The 20,622-nt window shown below is 43.5% G+C and overlaps 1 protein-coding gene across 8 annotated transcripts in view; it reads right to left on the bottom strand.

Annotated features, from left to right (window-relative positions):
• The window catches only part of LOC309518699 (ankyrin repeat and fibronectin type-III domain-containing protein 1-like), a 373,330-nt gene that overhangs the window by 134,871 nt on the left and 217,837 nt on the right, over positions 1–20,622 (bottom strand). For 7 of the 8 annotated variants that reach the window (XM_082199046.1, XM_082199043.1, XM_082199047.1 and 4 more), the window contains one exon: positions 14,190–14,230. In XM_082199046.1, the coding sequence (XP_082055172.1) occupies positions 14,190–14,230 (41 nt within the window). Of the gene's footprint in view, positions 1–14,189; positions 14,231–18,454; positions 18,611–20,622 lie in introns of those variants that run through there. The other variant, XM_082199044.1, reaches the window with a different exon arrangement.

Genomic DNA, 20,622 nt, shown 5'->3' with positions numbered 1-20,622 from the left:
CTAGGACCTGAAGTAATGTGCCTGAAACCATACTGTTGTGCAAATCCTTTGAAGTCATAGCAATCAAATTGAGGAGCACTATCAGACATGACAATGGCTTAGGTATCTTGAAAAAACAGATTTAAGGTGGAAATTGATATGCTGAGCAATGCAATTTTCAGAAAATGAAAATAGTAGTCTAGAACCATACTTTTATCCAGAATGAAATAAAAAACAACAGGTTTCTGGAAGCCACATCATAGGTTGCTTTTGCTGATAAAATTTGTATTTTTTACATGCTGCACAGTTCTGAATGAGTTTTTCCGTATCCTAATTAATATTTGGACAATATAGGACACAGGGAGCAAGCCAATTGCATTTTCCATGTCTAGATGTCCACCATGCACCCATTTCAGCATCTCTTCCTTTAGAGAGCTGGGAACCACCAATTTGGTACCTTTGAACAGAATTCCATCCAGTACATACAACTCTGCTTCAAAATGGTTATAAAGACTTGGTATGTGTTTTCCACATCTATCAGAATTGATAGCTTTTATTACTTTTCTGAAAATAATATCATGAGCTGTGGCCCTGGCTATTATGAACCACATCTGGTCAGAGACTGGGACATTTTATTTAGGCAAATTTACATGTACTACTCCAGAATCAGAATTTGCTTCAACCTCAGTCCCATTATAAGCTCTGGACAAAGTATACATAATTACTAAGTGTTTACCAGGACTATATTCCAGTTGCAAATCATGTAATTGTAATTCAAAAAACAGTCTCTGCAGCCTAGAGGCATTGAAAATGCACAGGCATTGTGACTGTACATTCCATTTTTGAAGTGTGTGTTCTGTTCAAGTGCTGGTTAAATTGATCATATAATATTCAGCACAAAGACCAGCTGAGCACAATCTGAAAACTGCTACCAGTTTTCTGCCTCATTCTGACTTAGAGCAAGAGAAATGAGGATCAAAACTCCGAATGCATGAGTGGATTTATCATTCAGAAATGTGGCTTTTTTCAAATACAAGAAGGTTGTAGATCACAGAGGTGAACAGAAGTTGAACGGAGTAAGAGGTGGAAATTAACTGAGGAGATCTATTGCGACCTAGGATAAAGACTATTGAACAAATAAAATATAAATGGTTGGGTACTGGGAAAGGAATTTACATGACAGATGGATACACCTGTGAAATTTAATTTTCTCAGTTTTCCATTTCTGCATCATTTTGCAATTTTTTTAAAAGGGTCCAAAAATTCATTACGGTTCCTGTGCATTTTACCCCTAATGTATGCATTTTTGCCTAATATATATGTCAGGGAACTGACATCAGAGGAAAGGGAGGTGGTAAGGCTCCCAGAGGCTGGGAGGGAGTCAGCAGCTGAAGCAGGGACCAGCAGGGGGAGAGAGGGTACTCTGGAGGAGGATCTCAGGAATGCTGAGAGAGACGCAGCAGCCAAGGCAGGAACTAGCAGGGGAGAGGGAGGGGTGAGAGACACGTCCAGCGAGAACAGTGGGGAGGTGTCAGAAGCAACCATAGGGAGACCCATGCTTCGCCGGAAGCTGCCACGTCGTGAGTCCAGGAGACGCGTTTCCGTTAAGGAGCTTCTTTGCTGGAAGCGTTTCCGCAGACAGCCACTGTCAGACTCTACTAGTGACTAGAGCAGACATGTCTGAGGAGCTCTGTCACACACAGAGGTTTGTGGAGCCGCACAAACTCTGAGGGAGCACGTTTTTACGCACAAGCAGCTAATCATCCCATCACAGCAGTCTGACAGTCTCTGTACGCTGCCTGTGCAGGAGAAAGCATCATGAGCAACCCAGCCGGAACCGGAGGAGCAGGGGTTGGAGCTGGTCCAAGCTTGGAAGAAAGGTATCAAGCTTTGGAGGTCCAACTTGCGCTGCAGACGGCGAGGCTCGAGGAGAGAAGGGCTCAGGATGCAGACAAGAAGGGGAGAACCACTCAGTTCCCCAGAAAGGTACCAGGATTGGTGCAGAAGTTTGGGGGGGACCCCAAGGATTACCATGCTTTTAGGACAGAGATGCAATATGCCCTTAACGTGCAGTTTGATGAGTTCCCTGATGAGGAATCGCGAGTTGCTTTCGTAATTGGGCATCTTGAGAAGGGGGCGCGAGACTGGGTTCGACCCCTGATGGCAACGCACAATGATATCCTAAAGGACACTATGAAGTTCTTTCGTGCAATGGATATCATGTTTTCCAGCGATATTGAGGAAGGGGTGGTGCGCAGACAGCTAATGGCTTGCAAGCAGGGAAGCCGATCTGTCCGTGAGTACTGGACTGAATTTACCATGCTGGTTCACAGATTGGGGTGGGATTTATCGGCGGCCCCCATTCAGATGCTATTTGAAGAAGGTCTTTCTTCAGCTGTGAAAGACGAACTGTCCCAGAGCCCCAGGGCGGTGTCTATGGATCAGCTGACCAAATCTGCGCTGACCATAGGAGCGCGCCAGGAGGCAAGAGCCTTGGAGAGGCGGGAAGGGAGAGGGGAACGTTGGAAGGAGTTCCGCATTCCAGACATTCCTGAGCCAGCTTTCCCGCCGGCAGAGCCGATGGAAATCGGAACAGCGCGCGCGCGCGCAGTTTCAAAGCCCAGTGAGGGGGCTAAGAAGGAGGGAAAGGGCGCCCGGAAATGCTATCTCTGCCAACAGCCAGGCCACTTTGCCAGAGTCTGCCCCCAGAGGAAGGAATGGCAAGGGATGGTGGGAGCTGTTGAGGGAGGAGAACAGGGAGAAACGGAGCAGGTAAAAGCCAACGCCTGGTTGCCACAGTCGGGGCACTGCAGCCAGGCCAAAGAGCAGTAAAAGTGCCCGTGCCAGAAGCTCCTCAACCTGCGCTAGTGATTGAAGTGTCGCTAGAGCTGCAAAATGGACACCCCCTAAAAATAAAGGCGCTGTTGGACTCAGGCAGCTCCTGCAATTTTATGAGCAAGGAGTTTGCTGCTGAACACCAGATACAGACGATCCCTTTAAGCAACCCCCTGCAGGTGACCACGATCGATGGCAGGGAACTGTTGGGAGGAGGAGTCAGCTTGCAGACCATCCCAATGATAATGAGGGTGGCAAGGCACACAGAACTGATAGCGTTTAATGTGGCCACCTTGGGAGGCGCTCCCATCATTTTGGGAATGAGCTGGCTAGCCCTACATGATCCGCTGGTGGGCTGGCATCAAAGAGTGGTTTCCTTCGGTTCAGCACATTGCTTAGAACACTGCAAGGGGGGAAAGGGTTCAGCAGGGACCCAAGCCACCCTAGCAGGGACTGTCGTAATGGAGAAGGTGAAGGTACCACCACAGTATGCAGATCTCAGCGACGTGTTCAGCGAGAAGGAAGCTGACCAACTACCCCCGCATAGGCCCTTTGATTGCCAGATCAATTTACTCCCTGGAGCACAGCTTCCTGTAGGCAAGTTGTATGCCATGTCAGACAGGGAAATGCAGGAGTTGCGAGAGTTCATTGACAAAAACATGAAGAGAGGCTTCATCAGAGAGTCCAAAGCAGCGGGGGGTAGCCCAGTGTTTTTTGTGGATAAAAAGCACACGGACAAGCTGAGACTTGTATGTGATTTCAGGCGGTTAAATGCAGTGACAGAACCGCTGGCTTTCCCTATGCCCAGGATTGATGATATTTTGACCAGGGTGCGGAAGGGAAAGATTTTTACAAAGCTGGACCTAAGGGGGGCGTACAACCTAATACGTATAAGGAAAGGGGATGAATGGAAAACCACCATGTTCACCCCTTTGGGGGCATTTGAATATCTCGTGATGCCTTTTGGATTACAAGCAGGCTCCGCGTGTTTTCAATCGTTCATGAACCACGTACTGGGGCCGTTGCTCTACAAGAACTGCGTGGCCTTCCTCAATGATGTGTTGGTGTATTCGGAGAATGAGGAGCAACATGTGAGAGACGTCAGAGAAGTGTTGAGCAGGCTGCAAGCCAACAGGCTGTGGGTGAAACTGGAGAAGTGTCAGTTTCATACCAAGGAGGTGGAATTCCTGGGGTACCGCCTGTCAGACAAGGGATTGGCCATGGATCCCGGCAAGGTTCAAGCAGTGCTGGAATGGAAAACACCCAAAACCAAGAAGGATGTCCAGAGGTTCCTAGGGTTTGGAAACTTTTATCGTAAGTTCATCCGAAACTTCGCCCACCTGACGGCGCCCATTACGGACTGTCTCAGCAGTAAAAAGAAGTTTGTTTGGACGGCGGAGGCGGAGCGAGCGTTTGAGGGACTGAAAAGGGCCTTCGCCTCTGAAGAACAACTTCTGCATGTGGATTTACAAAAAAAGCTGAGGGTCGAAACAGATGCATCGGACAGAGCCATAGGGGCGGTGCTTCTTCTGCAGCCGGGGAAGGAGGAGTCAGAGTGGCGACCGTGTGCCTTCTTTTCGCGAAAGCTGAACAAATCCGAGCGGAACTACACGGTGTACGACCGGGAACTTCTTGCTATTCATGAGGCTTTCCGGAGATGGAGGCACCTGCTAATTGGTGCACAACATAAGGTGCAAGTGTGCACGGACCATAAGAATCTAGAGTATTGGAGAACTGCGCGAGTGCTCAACCAACGGCAGTTGAGATGGGCCCAGGAGTTCTCCAAATTTAACTTTGAGATTTGTTACGTGCCAGGCCCAGAGAACGTCAGGGCGGACGCTCTCTCACGCAAACCTGAATATTTGGAGGGGGAGGGAGCACCTGAAGAGACCCATGTCATTCCAGAGGAACGCTGGGTGTGTGGGGCGGCATTGGTGGGGCAAAGGGAACTGGTAGAGGGAACGGTGCAGGATGAATACGCCCAGGACAAACTCAGGGGTCTCAGGAGGGAGGGAGACAAACCCGGGGGTTTTGAGGAGAGAAACGGGGCGTTGTACTACAAGGGAGCGTTATATATACCTGAAGGGGAATTGAGGGAAAAGGTACTCAAGCAACTGCACGATAGCCCCACAGCAGGGCATTTTGGGCAACACAAAACCATGTGGCTGGTTACCAGGGAATTCTGGTGGCCCAAGGTCAGGGAAGATGTGCGGGAGTATGTGAGAGGGTGTGACCAATGCCAACGAGCCAAGGGGGAGAGGCGGGCACCGGCAGGTTTATTAGAACCACTACCCACACCTGAAAGACCATGGGAAACAGTGGCAATAGATTTCATGACTGATCTGCCAAGGTCTAGAGGGAAAACAGCCATCATGGTTGTGGTAGACCTGTTAACCAAGATGGCCCACTTTATAGCCTGCTCACATGCGGTCACAGCAGAAGAAACCGCTAAATTGTTTGTAGAAAATGTGTTTAGGTTGCATGGCGCCCCCTTGAGGGTGGTTTCAGACCGAGGGAAACAATTTACTTCCAGGTTCTGGAGGAAGCTCATGAGCTTACTGCATGTAGAGGTTAATTTCTCAACTGCCCGTCATCCAGAAACCAACGGGCAGGCGGAAAGAGCTAATGGTGTCCTCCAGCAATATTTGAGGTGTTATGTGAATGACAGAGAGAATGATTGGGTGGAGAAGCTGGCGTTGGCAGAATTTGCCTACAACAATGCAGAGAACGTGTCCACGGGGATGAGCCCCTTTTTGGCTAATCACGGGTGCCATCCCCGAGCCTTCCCAGGGGGGGAAGGGGAGAACTGGAGCGTTCCAGCTGCAGAACAGTTCGTTGAAGAAATGGAAGCGATCCATCGCCAGCTCCAACTTAACTTAAACAGGGCTAAAGAGGAATATAAGAGGCAGGCAGACAAAAACAGAAGGGAAGGTGAAAGCATTAGGGTGGGGGACCAGGTGTGGTTGTCTACCCAAGGGTTACCATTCAAAGGGGGTTGTAAGAAGTTAAGACCCAAAAGGCTGGGTCCATTTGAAGTCACGCAGCAGGTCAACCCAGTGGCTTTCAGACTCCGGTTACCGAACCACATGAAGCTGCACCCAGTGTTCCACAGGTCGTTGCTGTCACCGTATAAAGGGGACAGAGAAGGGAGGGTCAATAGGGGACCAGCAATGGAGGAAAAGGAACACAGCTACCATGTAGCGGAGATTCTCGATTCCAGGTGGAAGGGAGATCAAGTAGAGTATTTGGTAATGTGGGAAGGGGAGCCGGAGTCGGAAAACACCTGGGTCATGGCAGAGGATGTAGATGACGAGGTTTTAATAGAAACTTTTCATCAGAGATTCCCTCGTAAACCTCAGCCAGTGGCGAGGTTCCGGAGGGAGTACTTCGCCACCACCGACGAAGAAGAAGAGTTGGAGGGGTTCTCTGATTCCGAGGCGGAGGAGGATTCAGCGAGCCGGAACGAAGACCAATGGAGGGAGATGTTCGAGACGTCTGAAGATGAAGAGGATTCTTTTCGGGGTTTTAGCTCCTCACCGCCCAGAGGAGAGAGAATGGACGGGGGGGAAGGGAGCCCTGGAGGGGAGGTGGATGTCAGGGAACTGACATCAGAGGAAAGGGAGGTGGTAAGGCTCCCAGAGGCTGGGAGGGAGTCAGCAGCTGAAGCAGGGACCAGCAGGGGGAGAGAGGGTACTCTGGAGGAGGATCTCAGGAATGCTGAGAGAGACGCAGCAGCCAAGGCAGGAACTAGCAGGGGAGAGGGAGGGGTGAGAGACACGTCCAGCGAGAACAGTGGGGAGGTGTCAGAAGCAACCATAGGGAGACCCATGCTTCGCCGGAAGCTGCCACGTCGTGAGTCCAGGAGACGCGTTTCCGTTAAGGAGCTTCTTTGCTGGAAGCGTTTCCGCAGACAGCCACTGTCAGACTCTACTAGTGACTAGAGCAGACATGTCTGAGGAGCTCTGTCACACACAGAGGTTTGTGGAGCCGCACAAACTCTGAGGGAGCACGTTTTTACGCACAAGCAGCTAATCATCCCATCACAATATACATTTTGCAAGTATTATATATCCTAAAATAGTGTATTTTTGTATGTTATTTTCACCAATATAGGCATTTTTGTGTGCATTATTAGGCATAAGTACTGCATTGCAAAATATGGAAAAATGCTAATTTCAATGGATAGTTCAGAAAATGTGAATTAGTTAGGTTTACATTAAAATGAGAACCAAATAAATTGTTTCCCATTCCTAATTGAAATTAGAGTTGGTTTAAAATCTCAGGAGAATTCTAGTCCTGTTTTTTATTCTCCCCAGAACTGGGCAGCAGATTTTTATCAGAAGAAATTACAAAATGTACTAGATATTGGGAATACTTCTTTGTAATTATTGCACACAGGCTTAAGGAAGACTTGTACATGCAAATTTGCCATACAGTGGTACCTCGAGTTACAGACGCTTCAGGTTACAGACGCTTCAGGTTACAGACTCCACTAACCCAGAAATAGTACCTTGGGTTAAGAACTTTACTTCAGGATGAGAACAGAAATCGTGCGGCAGTGGCAGCGGGAGGCCCCATTAGCTAAAGTGGTACCTCAGGTTAAGAACAGCTTCAGGTTAAGAGTGGACCTCCAGAACGAATTAAGTTCTTAACCCAAGGTACCACTGTATATCATACAGCAGCATGGGATGATTTAATAACCATGGCCAGCCAGCAAATGTTCTAAATTCAAACAGCCCTTGCAGATTTTGACAAAACTGCCAGAAATTTTGTGAGTGATGCTTGGCCCCAGCTCTGATATTTTCAAATTGCAGCAATAGCAGGTGTAACTTCCTGCAGGGAAAATGAATACAAAATTCTTACTGAAGTCTTTTGTGAGAGGTAATATACCATTTGTTAAGCTCATGCGGCAGTATTGTTTACTTCATATAGTAATATGGTTTTTTTTTGTTAATGTTGATAATCCACCCCACCTAGAACATTTCCCCCTTACAGTACATGATTATACATAGTGCGGGTATTATTCTCAGTAAGATATGATGTCAAAAACTTATTTGTGTAGAGTCATCATTTCAAACTAAGGGGACTGCCTTGTAAAAATGTCCAGCCCTCAGGCAAACTGTCCATATATTTTACTCTCAGCCTCCTGTTCCTTAACCAGTTGCTGATCCTTCAGTATGGGCAATTCATTGTCCAGTCCCTATGGACCATAACCTACTTATTTTTTTATTTAATTTCTATACCACTTAATTTATTAAAATATATCTCTACGCGGTGTACAAAAAACTGAAACAGCAACAGAAAACGTTACAAAAATGCACAGTTTCATATAAAAATGTTGCATTAACACAAAGTTACTAATATATATAAATCAGTATCATTTCATTTTTCTTCTGACATACCCTCTCAGCCTCTGGGTTCTCACCCACGGTCCAACAAACTCTCAGCTCACCCACAAGTCTCACAGCGAGGTGTGTTCCTGGAAACAGCAGGCATAACCCAGGGCTCTTACTCTAGACTTGCTTTCTATAGGCAGACACAAGGTGGATGATAGCTTCACCGGTTACCCACAGCTGTGTCCCATTAAGCTGAACTCTCTACACCCAGTTCCAGGTACAGCAGGTTTGTTGTGTTTCCCAGAGTGTTCAAGGGGTGGGAATAGGGTCCTCCCTCCACTCACGGCTCTTTCTTCACCCTCTGTCCTCTCCTCCTCCTTCAGCTGTTTTTTCTCTCAGACCTTCCTGCAGCCATATAGGTTTACAATTTTTGTGCACTCATCCTACCTCTATCCAAGGAGAAAAATAAAGAAAACTACTGTCTGGCACCCCTAGACTAAGGATCGCTGATCATTTTGCTCTTTGGGTTCTGCTGCACTTTCCCTATTCATAAGGAAATATTTTCCATCACTTAGAGCCACATGGCTTCACTATTGGAAAACTCCAAAGAGAATACCTTTGCATATTTCCCTGTACCAAACAGATAGTAGATGTGAACAGATGTGGCCAATTCTAAACACCAAGCACAATATCTTTACTTTAGCTTAGTATGGACTAAAGAGCACATCCATTATTTGAAGGAGGACTTCACTATTCTTCACTCACTGCAGATAAACATTACATCTATTTGCTTGATCACTTTAAGAATGAAGTTATGATAGCACTGTCTGCATTAATTTTGGTGATGGTTGTCAGATTTGACATAGGGATGCACACTTCCCTGCCCAGCCTCTTTTGTAGGCATCAATGCAATTCCTCATCACACAACCCCTGACCCCCTTTTTAGGTTTTAATTCTTGGGTTTTTTATCACATACAAATGGTTTTCAGCCATGGCTTACAATGAATTCATGTTGGGGGTATAAGGAATCCACTGGAGTACACCAAGGTCTTTCTGCTAGCCATGCATTCTTTCATTTTGTTTCGTTTTGTTCACCTTCAGCTGCTCATTAACTGGCAGTGATCAGTCATTAACCACCACCACTAATGACCCCTGACTCAAAGAGAGGCCAAGAGAATGGCCAAGGAGAATGACTTCTCTGTTGTTGCTCTTCAGGGTGGTCCCTTTAGGATGGGTAGAGGGCAGCATGGCAGGAAAAAGTTCACCTTATGGTTTGATAAACCAGTATTCAAGTCTCCCTCTCTATGCCAGTGCAGCAAATAATAATAATAATAATAATAATAATAATAATAATAATAATAATAATAATATTGAATTGTCCTAGCCACTTATGGCAATGAGAGTCTTGGCCAAGCAGGTTTTAAAAAGTGGGTTGAAATGGGACTAAAATTTCAGAAGAGGCCATGTTTGTTACAAACTATGGCGGGGGGCACATGTGTTTCTATAGCAACCAAAGCAGTAAAAAGTATCCCAATGTAATCTCAATCAATTCAAAGCTATAGAACACAAGACAGAGAGAGAAAGAGAGAGAAATAAACAAATAAATAAATTGAGCTTGATTAAACTAACAATTTTTGAGATAGGAACCAAACTCCAGGCAGAGATATGGCCTTGTCTTGAAAATACAATATGATAGAACAATAATAATGATATTATTTAGAATAATAGTTTGCTATGACTCAAGGGTTCAAGGGCTGACTAAAGACAATGCTCCAAGTAAGTTTGAACATCATAATTGTAGACATGGCGCAAAAGTTTCAAAATCGGTCTTTGTGCAGTGATATTGATCATCTCTTCTAGTACCTAATAGAATGACATGCATAAATTGAACAAACTGTCTCTCCTATACTGTTGGACAGCTCAAATCCGAATACTGCAAAACTAATTCCCATACAGTGTCATTTAAAGCAACAATTTAACTGATGATTAAGGTTTGAGGCAGCCTTGGATATGGCAGGTATGCAGAAAATCCAGGCAGGTTTGATTCAGCTGTCAGTAATAAAAATGTAGGGTTAAGCTTCCAAGTGTTATAGCCCCTTCTCAAAATGTCTCAGTCTGATTTTATCACTCTGAACAGAAGCAAAAGATTGTGGAGGAAGTTTTTATTATTTCAACTGCCTGTTGAGCAAGTGACACCCTTGTCATGCTCCCCATTAGGAGATGGCCAGGGAGAAAGGGCAGGAGAAATTGCCAGCTGTCACCAGGGACAGCTTTTGCTTTTCTAAATGAAATATTCAACACAGAAGGTATGAAATATGAGACAAGCAGCTTACTTAATTTGCTGACACCCAAGGCTAACCATGCATGCTGTGCTAGACACAGATTGACCACTGCCTAGCTCAGAGGCTAGGTTTCCTGAACACCTCTAAGTATCTCTCCCTACGAAAGCAACATGTTGTTGACAACCAATTTATTGAAACATACATAAGTTTTCAGCTGCCCATTGTCTAACCTGGAAAAGACTTTGCAAGCTGAGGAGGAAAACAAAAACAATGCACCAGGCTTTAAAGAAGACAATGCTATCTTGCCTCTTAACAATTCTACAGTTCAAGGAACAGTACAATCTATGCAACCAAGGTTTGCCCTTCACTAGAACATTCACTTCCAGGGACAGCATAACTGCATGTAACCTTAAATGTAAATAAAAACTGTTTGGGTTCATAGATTTGTGGTACAGCACAGATGAGAGAGGATACAGTTAAATGGCAGAACTACTCTTTACCCCACTCCTGAGGCCAAGATAGAATGAACTACCACTGGCATAGGTGAGGGAGGAGGGCAAATCCATTAAACACTCCCCTCCACTCTGATGTTGAGGACTCTCATTAGAGATGCATGAGCATCCCAAAAAGGAGGCGTGCATTTGCAGTGGGCAATGCAGATCTCCAATGGAGTGTTCAATCCCAGCAGTGAGGGATTGAATTATGTTTTATTTTATTAATTTCAACAGTTTATATACTGCTTAACACCACAGGAAGAAGATAAGAGCACAAGAAGAGCCTGCTGGATCAGGCCACTGGTTCATCTAGTCCAGCATCCTGTTCTCATAATGGCCAACCAGATACCTGTGGGAAGTCTGAAAGCAGGAACGTAGCCATCATAGCTAGTAACTGTTGATAGTATTCTTCTCCATGAATTTATCTAATCATCTACTAATGCAATCTACTTTGGAGGTCATCACTGCCTCCTATGGGAGCGAGTTCCAGAGTTCATCTATTCACTGTGTGAATAAGTACATTCTTTTATCTGTTCTGAATCTTCCAACGTTCAGCTTCACTGAATGTTCAAAAGTTCTAGTGTTATGAGAGAGAGAAACTTTTCTCCATACAATACACAATTTTATAAACTTCTATCATGTCACCTCTTTCTTGCCTTTTCCCTAAACTTCAAAGTCCCAAACTCTGCAACTTTCCCTCACAAAGGAGTCACTGCATCCCCTTAATTGTTTTAACTTCCTTTTCTTAAACTTTTCCAACTCTATAATAGTTTCTCTGAGGTGAGGTAACCAAAACTATACACAGTATTACAAATGTGGCTGCACCATATATTTTTTATAACATTATGATATCAGCAGTTTTATTGTCAATGCCTTTTGTCATGATATTTAGCACGGAATCTGACATTTTCACAGCTGCCACACACTGTGTCAACATCTTCAATAAGCTATCCACTATGACCCCAAGGTCCAATTCCTGGTCTCTCACCACTAGTTCAGACCCCTTAAATCTATATTTAAAACTGAGATTTCTTTTGTGGCAACATGCATCACTTTGCCCTTGCATACACCGAATCGCACCTGCCATTTTACTGTCCATTGGAGAGGTCCTTTTGGAACTTCTAAGTGGTGTACAGTAAGGTTACAAGATATGATAAAGATACAATAAGTTAAAATGAACTTTGACTGCACAGTGGGAAAATAAGGTTATTGTGTCAATTTTGCCACCAAGCATTATTTATTTGTTATTGCTTTTAAAGAAATGAAAAGGGAATACCAGAAATAAGAGGTGACAGAAAATGTGGATATAGTAGTGTGTGTTGAATGTTGCCGGATGAGACTAAAGGTGGGTCCAGTATATGGAAAAGGTTGAAAACTATTGCCATATACAACGTCTTTACAGATGTCGGATGAAGATCTGTCTATAGGAGAGCTGCAGGTAGCAAAGTCTTGCTAAGTAGGTAGGTATATAAGCTTGACTTACTGGGATGTGCAGGCCTCCTACTTATAGAAAAGACCCAGTTCTGCCAAGAGCAGAACCATTCTGAATAAGCACATCATTAGGATCAGCATTTATTGTACATATTTAAAATCCCAATGTCATAGTGATGCTACATGACTCAGCAAAAATGCCAAGACTGACTAATGTAGTTCACATCACTCAAGACAGTGTACCTTAACCTCCTGATGGAACCATGCTGCCAGCGGCATAGGAAGGAGAGCAGTTGTGAAAACTGCCAAGTACTGGAAGCTCTCACTCCCTTTCCCTGAACTAGCAATTAAAAAATGCCCCGAAGCAAGTAGACTAATAGTTCTAAATTTAAAAAATCCAAATGCTGATTTAGAAGCCTAATCTTATGTAGGTGGCATTTTTCAACATCATGATAATGGCTAGTTAGCAAGATTATTCTGAGGGGTAGGGAGAACCAAACTGAGGTGTACCTGCACTTCTTGCCTCACACCAAGTGCACACTTATGCCACAGGTGCCTGTGTGGCATTGTCAAAGGACAATATGCCCTATGTCACCTGTTCACATTTCTCTGCTACATGTTTACATTTCCCATGTGACAAAGGAAGACCCAGAACAAAGAGTACTGAACAAAAAAGTAGATAAGAATATGGATAGTTGGAAACCTCTTGTCATGCACATTTGCTTATGCTCCTCCACATATGTAAGAAATTGACTGTACAACAATATAAACATTAGTTCTATGCATTTAAATATAGTTGTTGCTATTTGAAGATTTTAAAAATATGCCACAAAATTAATTTCCATGTTATTTGGGGCAGCAAATGGATAACAGGCATATCCAGCAAAAGATACTCAAGTGGAAACATTAAAAATCCAGATTCATTTGTAATATTTTAGGAACATACTGTTACATTTGCATCTGTATTCTGTCCTATATCCAAAATGTCAAGCAAACATTGTGTTTAAAACCAGACAAAAAAACAAATCTTAAAGGGCAGTGAATTAAAATAATGTTGCTAAAGGACGCTAACAACTTCCTTCTCTATTACCAAGTATCAAAGAGAAATGCTATACTTTCCACCAGAAAATACTGTAATGAATGACCACAGGAAAGAAGCTTCATAGCTGTGGGCCAATCTCTCTTGACAGAACTCTTCTGGTTAAATATCACACCACACCACAAATGCAAGGCAAGGAAGTCGTGCCCTGCATGTGCAGAAGGAACTGGGAGCTGACACAAGAGCAGTCTTGAACAATCAGAACACTGAACAATTGTTCTGAAGAATCCTTGTTGGTGGTGATATGTTGTAACGGTCCACAGCAATTACCAAAGCTTGGGCTATTTTTTTTTTAGTGCTGGGTACTGAATTATGGCTGCTCAGGTTGGCTGAACTAAAAACAAACCTGTTCAGACAGCAACTACATGAAGATGGCATCCCTGTGTCATCCCTGATTACAAAAAACACCTTGTGTCATCTATGGTAAGGTTATCACGTTACTATCATGTTGACTGTGATAGATTCTAGTTGGCTCTCCTTTCTCTAATCCAGAGGTACCTAACCTGTGTCCCTCCAGAAGCTGTTGGAATAGTCAACTGGCAGGGACTCTGAGAGTTGTGACTTAACAACTGGATAGCCACAGGTTATCCATCCCTGCTCTAACATAACAGAGACAAACAATGCAAAAGAAAAACAGATTTTGCTTATACTCTTAAGACTGCAATTATTAACACATTTAAATTTTAAATTTTAAATCCCATTGAAACCACACACAGAAGAATATAAAACTTACTTTGATGGATACAAGTCCTTCTTGTCTGCTGATCCAAGGCTCTGGAAGACAGAAAAGGATTCAATTAAATCCTACTTTCTCCTCAGATTCATGGAACACACAAAGCAAAGCATTACACAGTATTGTTGGGGCTGGTAGCTGTTAAGCTTTTATCATTAGTTCTTTGATTCACTTGTGTCACAAATAAATGACAAGAAATGAGACATTAGGGTGCTCTCATATGAGGAATTTTTTAAGTGCCTATGGTTGAATCAGCATATCTGACATATGCATTGCAGATGACACCAAACTGGGAGGGGTGGCTAACACCCCAGAGGACAGGATCACACTTCAAAATGACCTTGACAGATTAGAGAACTGGGCAAAAACAAACAAGATGAATTTTAACAGGGAGAAATGTAAAGTATTGCACTTGGGCAAAAAAAATGAGAGGCACAAATACAAGATGGGGGACACATGGCTTGAGAGCAGTACATGTGAAAAGGATCTAGGAGTCTTGGTTGACCACAAACTTGACATGAGTCAACAGTGTGATGCGGCAGCTAAAAAAGCCAATGCAATTCTGGGCTGCATCAATAGGAGTATAGCATCTAGATCAAGGGAAGTAATAGTGCCACTGTATTCTGCTCTGGTCAGACATCACCTGGAGTACTGTGTCCAGTTCTGGGCACCACAGTTCAAGAAGGACACTGACAAACTGGAACGTGTCCAGAGGAGGGCAACCAAAATGGTCAAAGGCCTGGAAACAATGCCTTATGAGGAACGGCTAAGGGAGCTGGGCATGTTTAGCCTGGAGAAGAGTAGGTTAAGGGGCGATATGATAGCCATGTTCAAATATATAAAAGGATGTCACATAGAGGAGGGAGAAAGGTTGTTTTCTGCTGCTCCAGAGAAGCAGACACGGAGCAATGGATTCAAACTACAAGAAAGAAGATTCCACCTAAACATTAGGAAGAACTTCCTGACAGTAAGAGCTGTTCGACAGTGGAATTTGCTGCCAAGGAGTGTGGTGGAGTCTCCTTCTTTGGAGGTCTTTAAGCAGAGGCTTGACAACCATATGTCAGGAGTGCTCTGATGGTGTTTCCTGCTTGGCAGGGGGTTGGACTCGATGGCCCTTGTGGTCTCTTCCAACTCTATGATTCTATGATTCTATGAAAGCATGAGGAGAATGTGCCAATACCTGTGGCCTTATAATTGCAAGTCCGAGTTGTTGACTAGAGACTAGCAGGATCAGCATGGGATAAAAAAAATGGTAAACATGCAAGGGGAAGGGGTGTAGCTGAGGGGAAGAGCATATATTTGCATGCAAGGAGCTTCATTACCTTGCATTATCAGTGTAAAGAGATTTTAAGAAGCTGTTGCTAGGAAAATTGTTGTCTGAAACCCTCTACTAGTCAGCAGAACCATTACTAGTCAACAGACATACACTACACCAGACAGAACCAATGATCATATTCAGTATAAGGTTTGAATAATTTCATGATTTATGCATTTGATTCAGTACGACTTATCACCTCTTCTTTGAGCTTCTTCCACTTCTGGATTTAGTGCTACAGTGTGAATCTAGCCATGAGGGAAGCTCCCTTCTTCACAAGTCCCAAGTCTTAGTTATTCCTAACTGTATGTTAGACCTACTACAAGTCCAGCCTTGTTTTGGTGCTACCAGCAAAGTCAAGCCTCCTATTTCAGTTAGGAAATTCAGCTTGCATAATTGCCAGTACCTCAACTGCACCTATCCTATAGGAAATGGGGTACCAAAATCCATGCCAAGCAAGCCACCTTGTTCACTCCAAATGTTTCTCAATGCACTGAAAGGGAAGGCTGAGTGGAGAGACAGGAAATCTTGAAAATGCTACAACCATAAAAGCAAACATGGCTGCCAAGCGCAAACTATACTGAATCACTAGCTAAATTAATGCACTTTCTTCAAGCACTAAAAACTGTCAGAGACCTCAGACATGAGCAACCCAGTATGTCTGCAAGGTTGGGAGAGATTCCCATGAGGTAATCTACCCAAAGTGAAACTCATCCATCATCTTTTTGCAGGCTGACATCACAATGCCCAAGTAACTTAAGTCTTTGATAGAACCTTCAACTGCCAGTCAAAGAATGTATATATTTCTAAATGCAAACCCCAATTGGGAGTCCAAAAAGAGAACATGACAGATTGAATTCCTTGGAGGCCTAGCAATTTGCATACACATTAACCATTCATTTGCAAAGAAGTAACAGTTCACTGTGGACTCAGCAAGCTGTTACTCCCAGTTTGAGTTATGAGGATGTACTAGGTGTATACACACATCTGTGCACTTCCTTTTTGTGCACTTTCTAAAACAAGCAGAGATAGCAAAATCACAGCAATTTAAGTTTGAAAGAATGTGCCTGGGTACCTGTGATATATAAAAGGTTTATATTCTTTATCTTTGGCAACCTGTGTCAGTCACAAGAGACAGCTGATTTGTGGTGCACAGAGTCATACATCTTTAACCTCTACCTACAAATGAAACCGGGGTGACGTGGGTGGCGCTGTGGTCTAAAACACAGAGCCTAGGGCTTGCCAATCGGAAGGTCGCGGTTCGAATCCCAACGACAAGGTGAGCTCCCGTTGTTCGGTCCCAGCTCCTGCCCACATAGCAGTTTGAAAGCACGTCAAGTGCAAGTAGATAAATAGGTACCACTCCGGTGGGAAGGTAAACAGCATTTCCGTTCGCTGCTCTAATTCACCAGAAGTGGCATAGTCATGCTGGCCACATGACCCGGAAGCTGTCTGCGGACAAACACTGGCTCCCTCGGCCAGTAAAGCGAGATGAGCGCCGCAACCCCAGAGTCGTCCGTGACTGGACCTAATGGTCAGGGGTACCTTTACCTTTACCTTTAAAAAGATTTAGAGGAAGAAAATTGGATAAGAGGAACCTATCAGTACAGTAGTACCTCAGGTTACAGACGCTTCAGGTTACAGACTCTGCTAATCCAGAAATATTACCTCGGGTTAAGAAATTTGCTTCAGGATGAGAACAGAAACTTAACAGTCAGGGGTCCCTTTACCTTTACAAATGAAACCAGGGAGCAACTGCTCCCAATGAAGTTTCATTATGCTTATTAGGTGAGGAGAGGTCATGATGCCACTAGGGTGAATGGGACACTGAGTCTCAAACTGCTTGCAGCCACACTGCATTTACCTACCTTCTGACTTACAACTAGTCAATGGAATGATACAGGTTATCAGTTTCCTCGTCTGTAGTCTTGTTGTTGTCTTTGTAGAACTCACCAGAGAAGATGATGATAGTTATTTATTTATTTATTTATTTATTTATTTATTTATACCCTGCCCATCTAGCTGAGTTTCCCCAGCCACTCTGAGTGGCTCCCAATCGAGTGTTAAAAACAATACAGCATTAAATATTAAAAACTTCCCTAAACAGGGCTGCCTTCAGGTGTCTTTTAAAAATAGGATAGCTGCTTATTTCCTTGACATCTGATGGGAGGGCGTTCCACAGGACGGGCGCGAAGGCCCTCACTCTGGTTCCCTGTAACCTCACTACTCGCAATGAGGGAACCGCCAGAAGGCCCTCGGCACTGGATCTCAGTGTCCGGGCTGAATGATGGGGATGGAGACAAAACTAGAATGAGTTGGTTCCACCTGTCATTGGTTCCAGCTCCATGCACTTTTGGTCTCTTTGCTTTCCACCCCACCAGACACCACTATTTGATGCATCAATTCTCTTCTGCTGAACACTATCTACTCTGCTTGTGAGAAAGAAGTTTGGGAGTAAAGCTAAAAGAAAATGGATAGATGAGAATGACTTATGGCTTTACAAACTTGGAAATGCGGATTTGTTGATTTAATGTTATTTTGGACGATTCGTGGAACGACTGAAGGAAGTCAACTTATTTTCTTTAAGTGAATGGATACGAGTTTGGATAAAGTTTGTTATGTATTGTAACTTTTGAAAAACCAATAAAAATTACGCATAAAAAAAAAAAAAAAAAAGAAAGAAGTTTGGGAGGAAATGTTTCCTCAGAAATAAGCATACCAGAAATAAACATGCAGCTGTACAAAGGCCATGCCCCTGTTGCCCTGAGAAAGGTGGTTTACTGTTATTTGACCTGAAGATTTACGGGAAAGAATGGGGGAAAGTCAGAAATAGGAAAGCAAATCTACGCCTGGCAAGCTCACTTCCAGAAGCTTATTGAATATTCTCACCAACACATACTTTACAGGGTGGGAGGAGTAAAAGAGGAAATATAAAACAGATAGACCAAACCTTAGTTCAGGAAGCCCAAATGTTCCAAAAGACCTAAAGGACCTTCTTGTGCATTCAACCTGTAGTTCTATTCTCTCCTTGTTTTATGTGCCCATGTGTCTTCTTTTAATCCTTCTTTGCCTTGCAGGAGAAAGATGAGGCTGAGAGTTACTTGCAAGCAGCATGTTTGCACTCCAGAGCTGCTGTTGTACTTTTACATTGTGGTTGCCAGGCAATGGCTACAAGCTGACTCCAAAGCAGTAGGCAGCAACCAGGCAGAATACAAATCAATGGAGCAATAAACCTGCCCTCCCCAAGGCTCACAAAAATGAGACCTGCCCCCTAAAACAGCAGCTTAAGCAGCTAAAGCTTTAAGATTACCTATGTGCAAAGTAAATTGAAAAGCAAAACCTCAGGCTTCTATTCTGGAGGAATAGTAAGCTTGTGGGCAGGCCTGTGGGGGTTGTTGGGTTTTCAAAAATCATCATTTGTGTAGCATTGAGTTTTCCTGTAAGTGAACAGCTTCTTACAACAATTGCAAATGAGGCTAACATTACACTAATACCCACTCACCTCCTTATTTGTGCACTATGCAATTGGTGTGGGGGAGGAGTTTATTGGTGACAAAATCTGCCAACCTGCTCACTAAACCGGACCTTCAAAAGTACTTGGGAGATACAGGCAACAGGTGCAGCACAATCAACAATATCGGAGGGGGGCAGTCTGAGGAGGTGGTAGAGGTTGATGGATCAGCATCCCACAAAGTAAACTCAAAGCAAATTCCACAGGCTGCAGCCAGCACTTGTTCCATCACTTTTCAGTCTCTCTGAAATTTTTATTCCCTTACAAAAGAGGTTTCTGCTTTTCTGCGTTATCCACAGGCCACTTTAGAATTTTGATAGGTGCAGGCTTGAGTGTACAGCTGCAGCCTCCCTAGTTGTCCACACTTTCATCCCTGGTTGTCCACATCCCATCAGTAGGGTAAGCACAACAAAAAATATTGTCTTCTACCTATATGAATTTCAATGAATTGTTTTTGCACAATAGAGAATTATCTAATGCAATTTGTTTTGTCATTAATAGACAAGAGAATCATTGAGTGAGGCAGCAAACACAGAGAATAATTTTTTGACGTAGAAGTGGACATGTAAAATGGCAATTGTTAATCAATGCTCCAACCCTCCATGTAACACATACTGAAGGCTCAAGTTACAATACCTTGTTTCTTTTCTTTTCTTTAAACAAATTTTTAAACTTTTCCAACATAAAATATAATTTTTAATGGATGTGGAAAACTGATTTGAATGGTTATAGTAAAATATGCAGAAAAGTATGATATGTAAATGAACCATGGAAGGAGAAGTTTGTAAAGTTTGTAAAATGTTTATTTTGAAATATACAAAAAACTTAATAAAAATTATTATTAAAAAATTATTACAAAATATTCAAAAAAAATGCACTACAAGAGAACACCAGGATATATTATATAGCTACTTTTCAATCTGCTAGGTGTTCGTTTCTTGATCTTCCATCCCGGGCATCTCAGATTCACTTTTTCCCACTCAAAAAGTCCAGAAGTAGCTCTTGAATTATTATTATATTATAATAATAATAATAATAATAATTAATAATATATCCAAGATGGTCCTTTTCCAGTCCAATGTGATAAATTTCTCTCCAATAATCCCTGCAGGTTTTAATACTAGTCCTTCTTTCTCTGCTTTTTCCATCCCCCCCCCCCCATCAGTTGTTAGAGGTTTAGAGGCTTCTTGTTGTAGATTTGGAGCTGGAAGGGAAATGGCCATCTCCACCATCTGCAATTGTCTCCCAGCTCCTCTGGTTGTAAATCCATTTATCTCTCCTGGCATGACAACAGCTTCCTTTGTCAGTCTTGGTCTTCTGGACAGCTGCAAAGACACACAGCCTGATCCATCATCAGCAGGTGTCTCCCACTCAGAGGTGTGAGAGGTGTCAGTTCCTTTTTGACACTGAGAGGTGTCAGTTCCTCTCTCTGACAGGTCTTGTGTATTCTCCAATCTGAAATTTCTCTGATGCAATTTCTCTTGAAATTCTCCACACAGAACTAAAATTCCCAGACTGGTTTAAGAGCCAATCTTTATTCCCAGGGAACTCTGGGAACAATAGTTCTTGCCTACCGAGCTCTGGGAAGGTCTCACAAGATCTGGTGG

This window comes from Podarcis vaucheri (genome assembly GCF_965113315.1).
Source record: "Podarcis vaucheri genome assembly, chromosome: 14".
Lineage (NCBI taxonomy): Eukaryota > Metazoa > Chordata > Lepidosauria > Squamata > Lacertidae > Podarcis > Podarcis vaucheri.
This window is presented reverse-complemented; position numbering and strand designations above follow the sequence as displayed.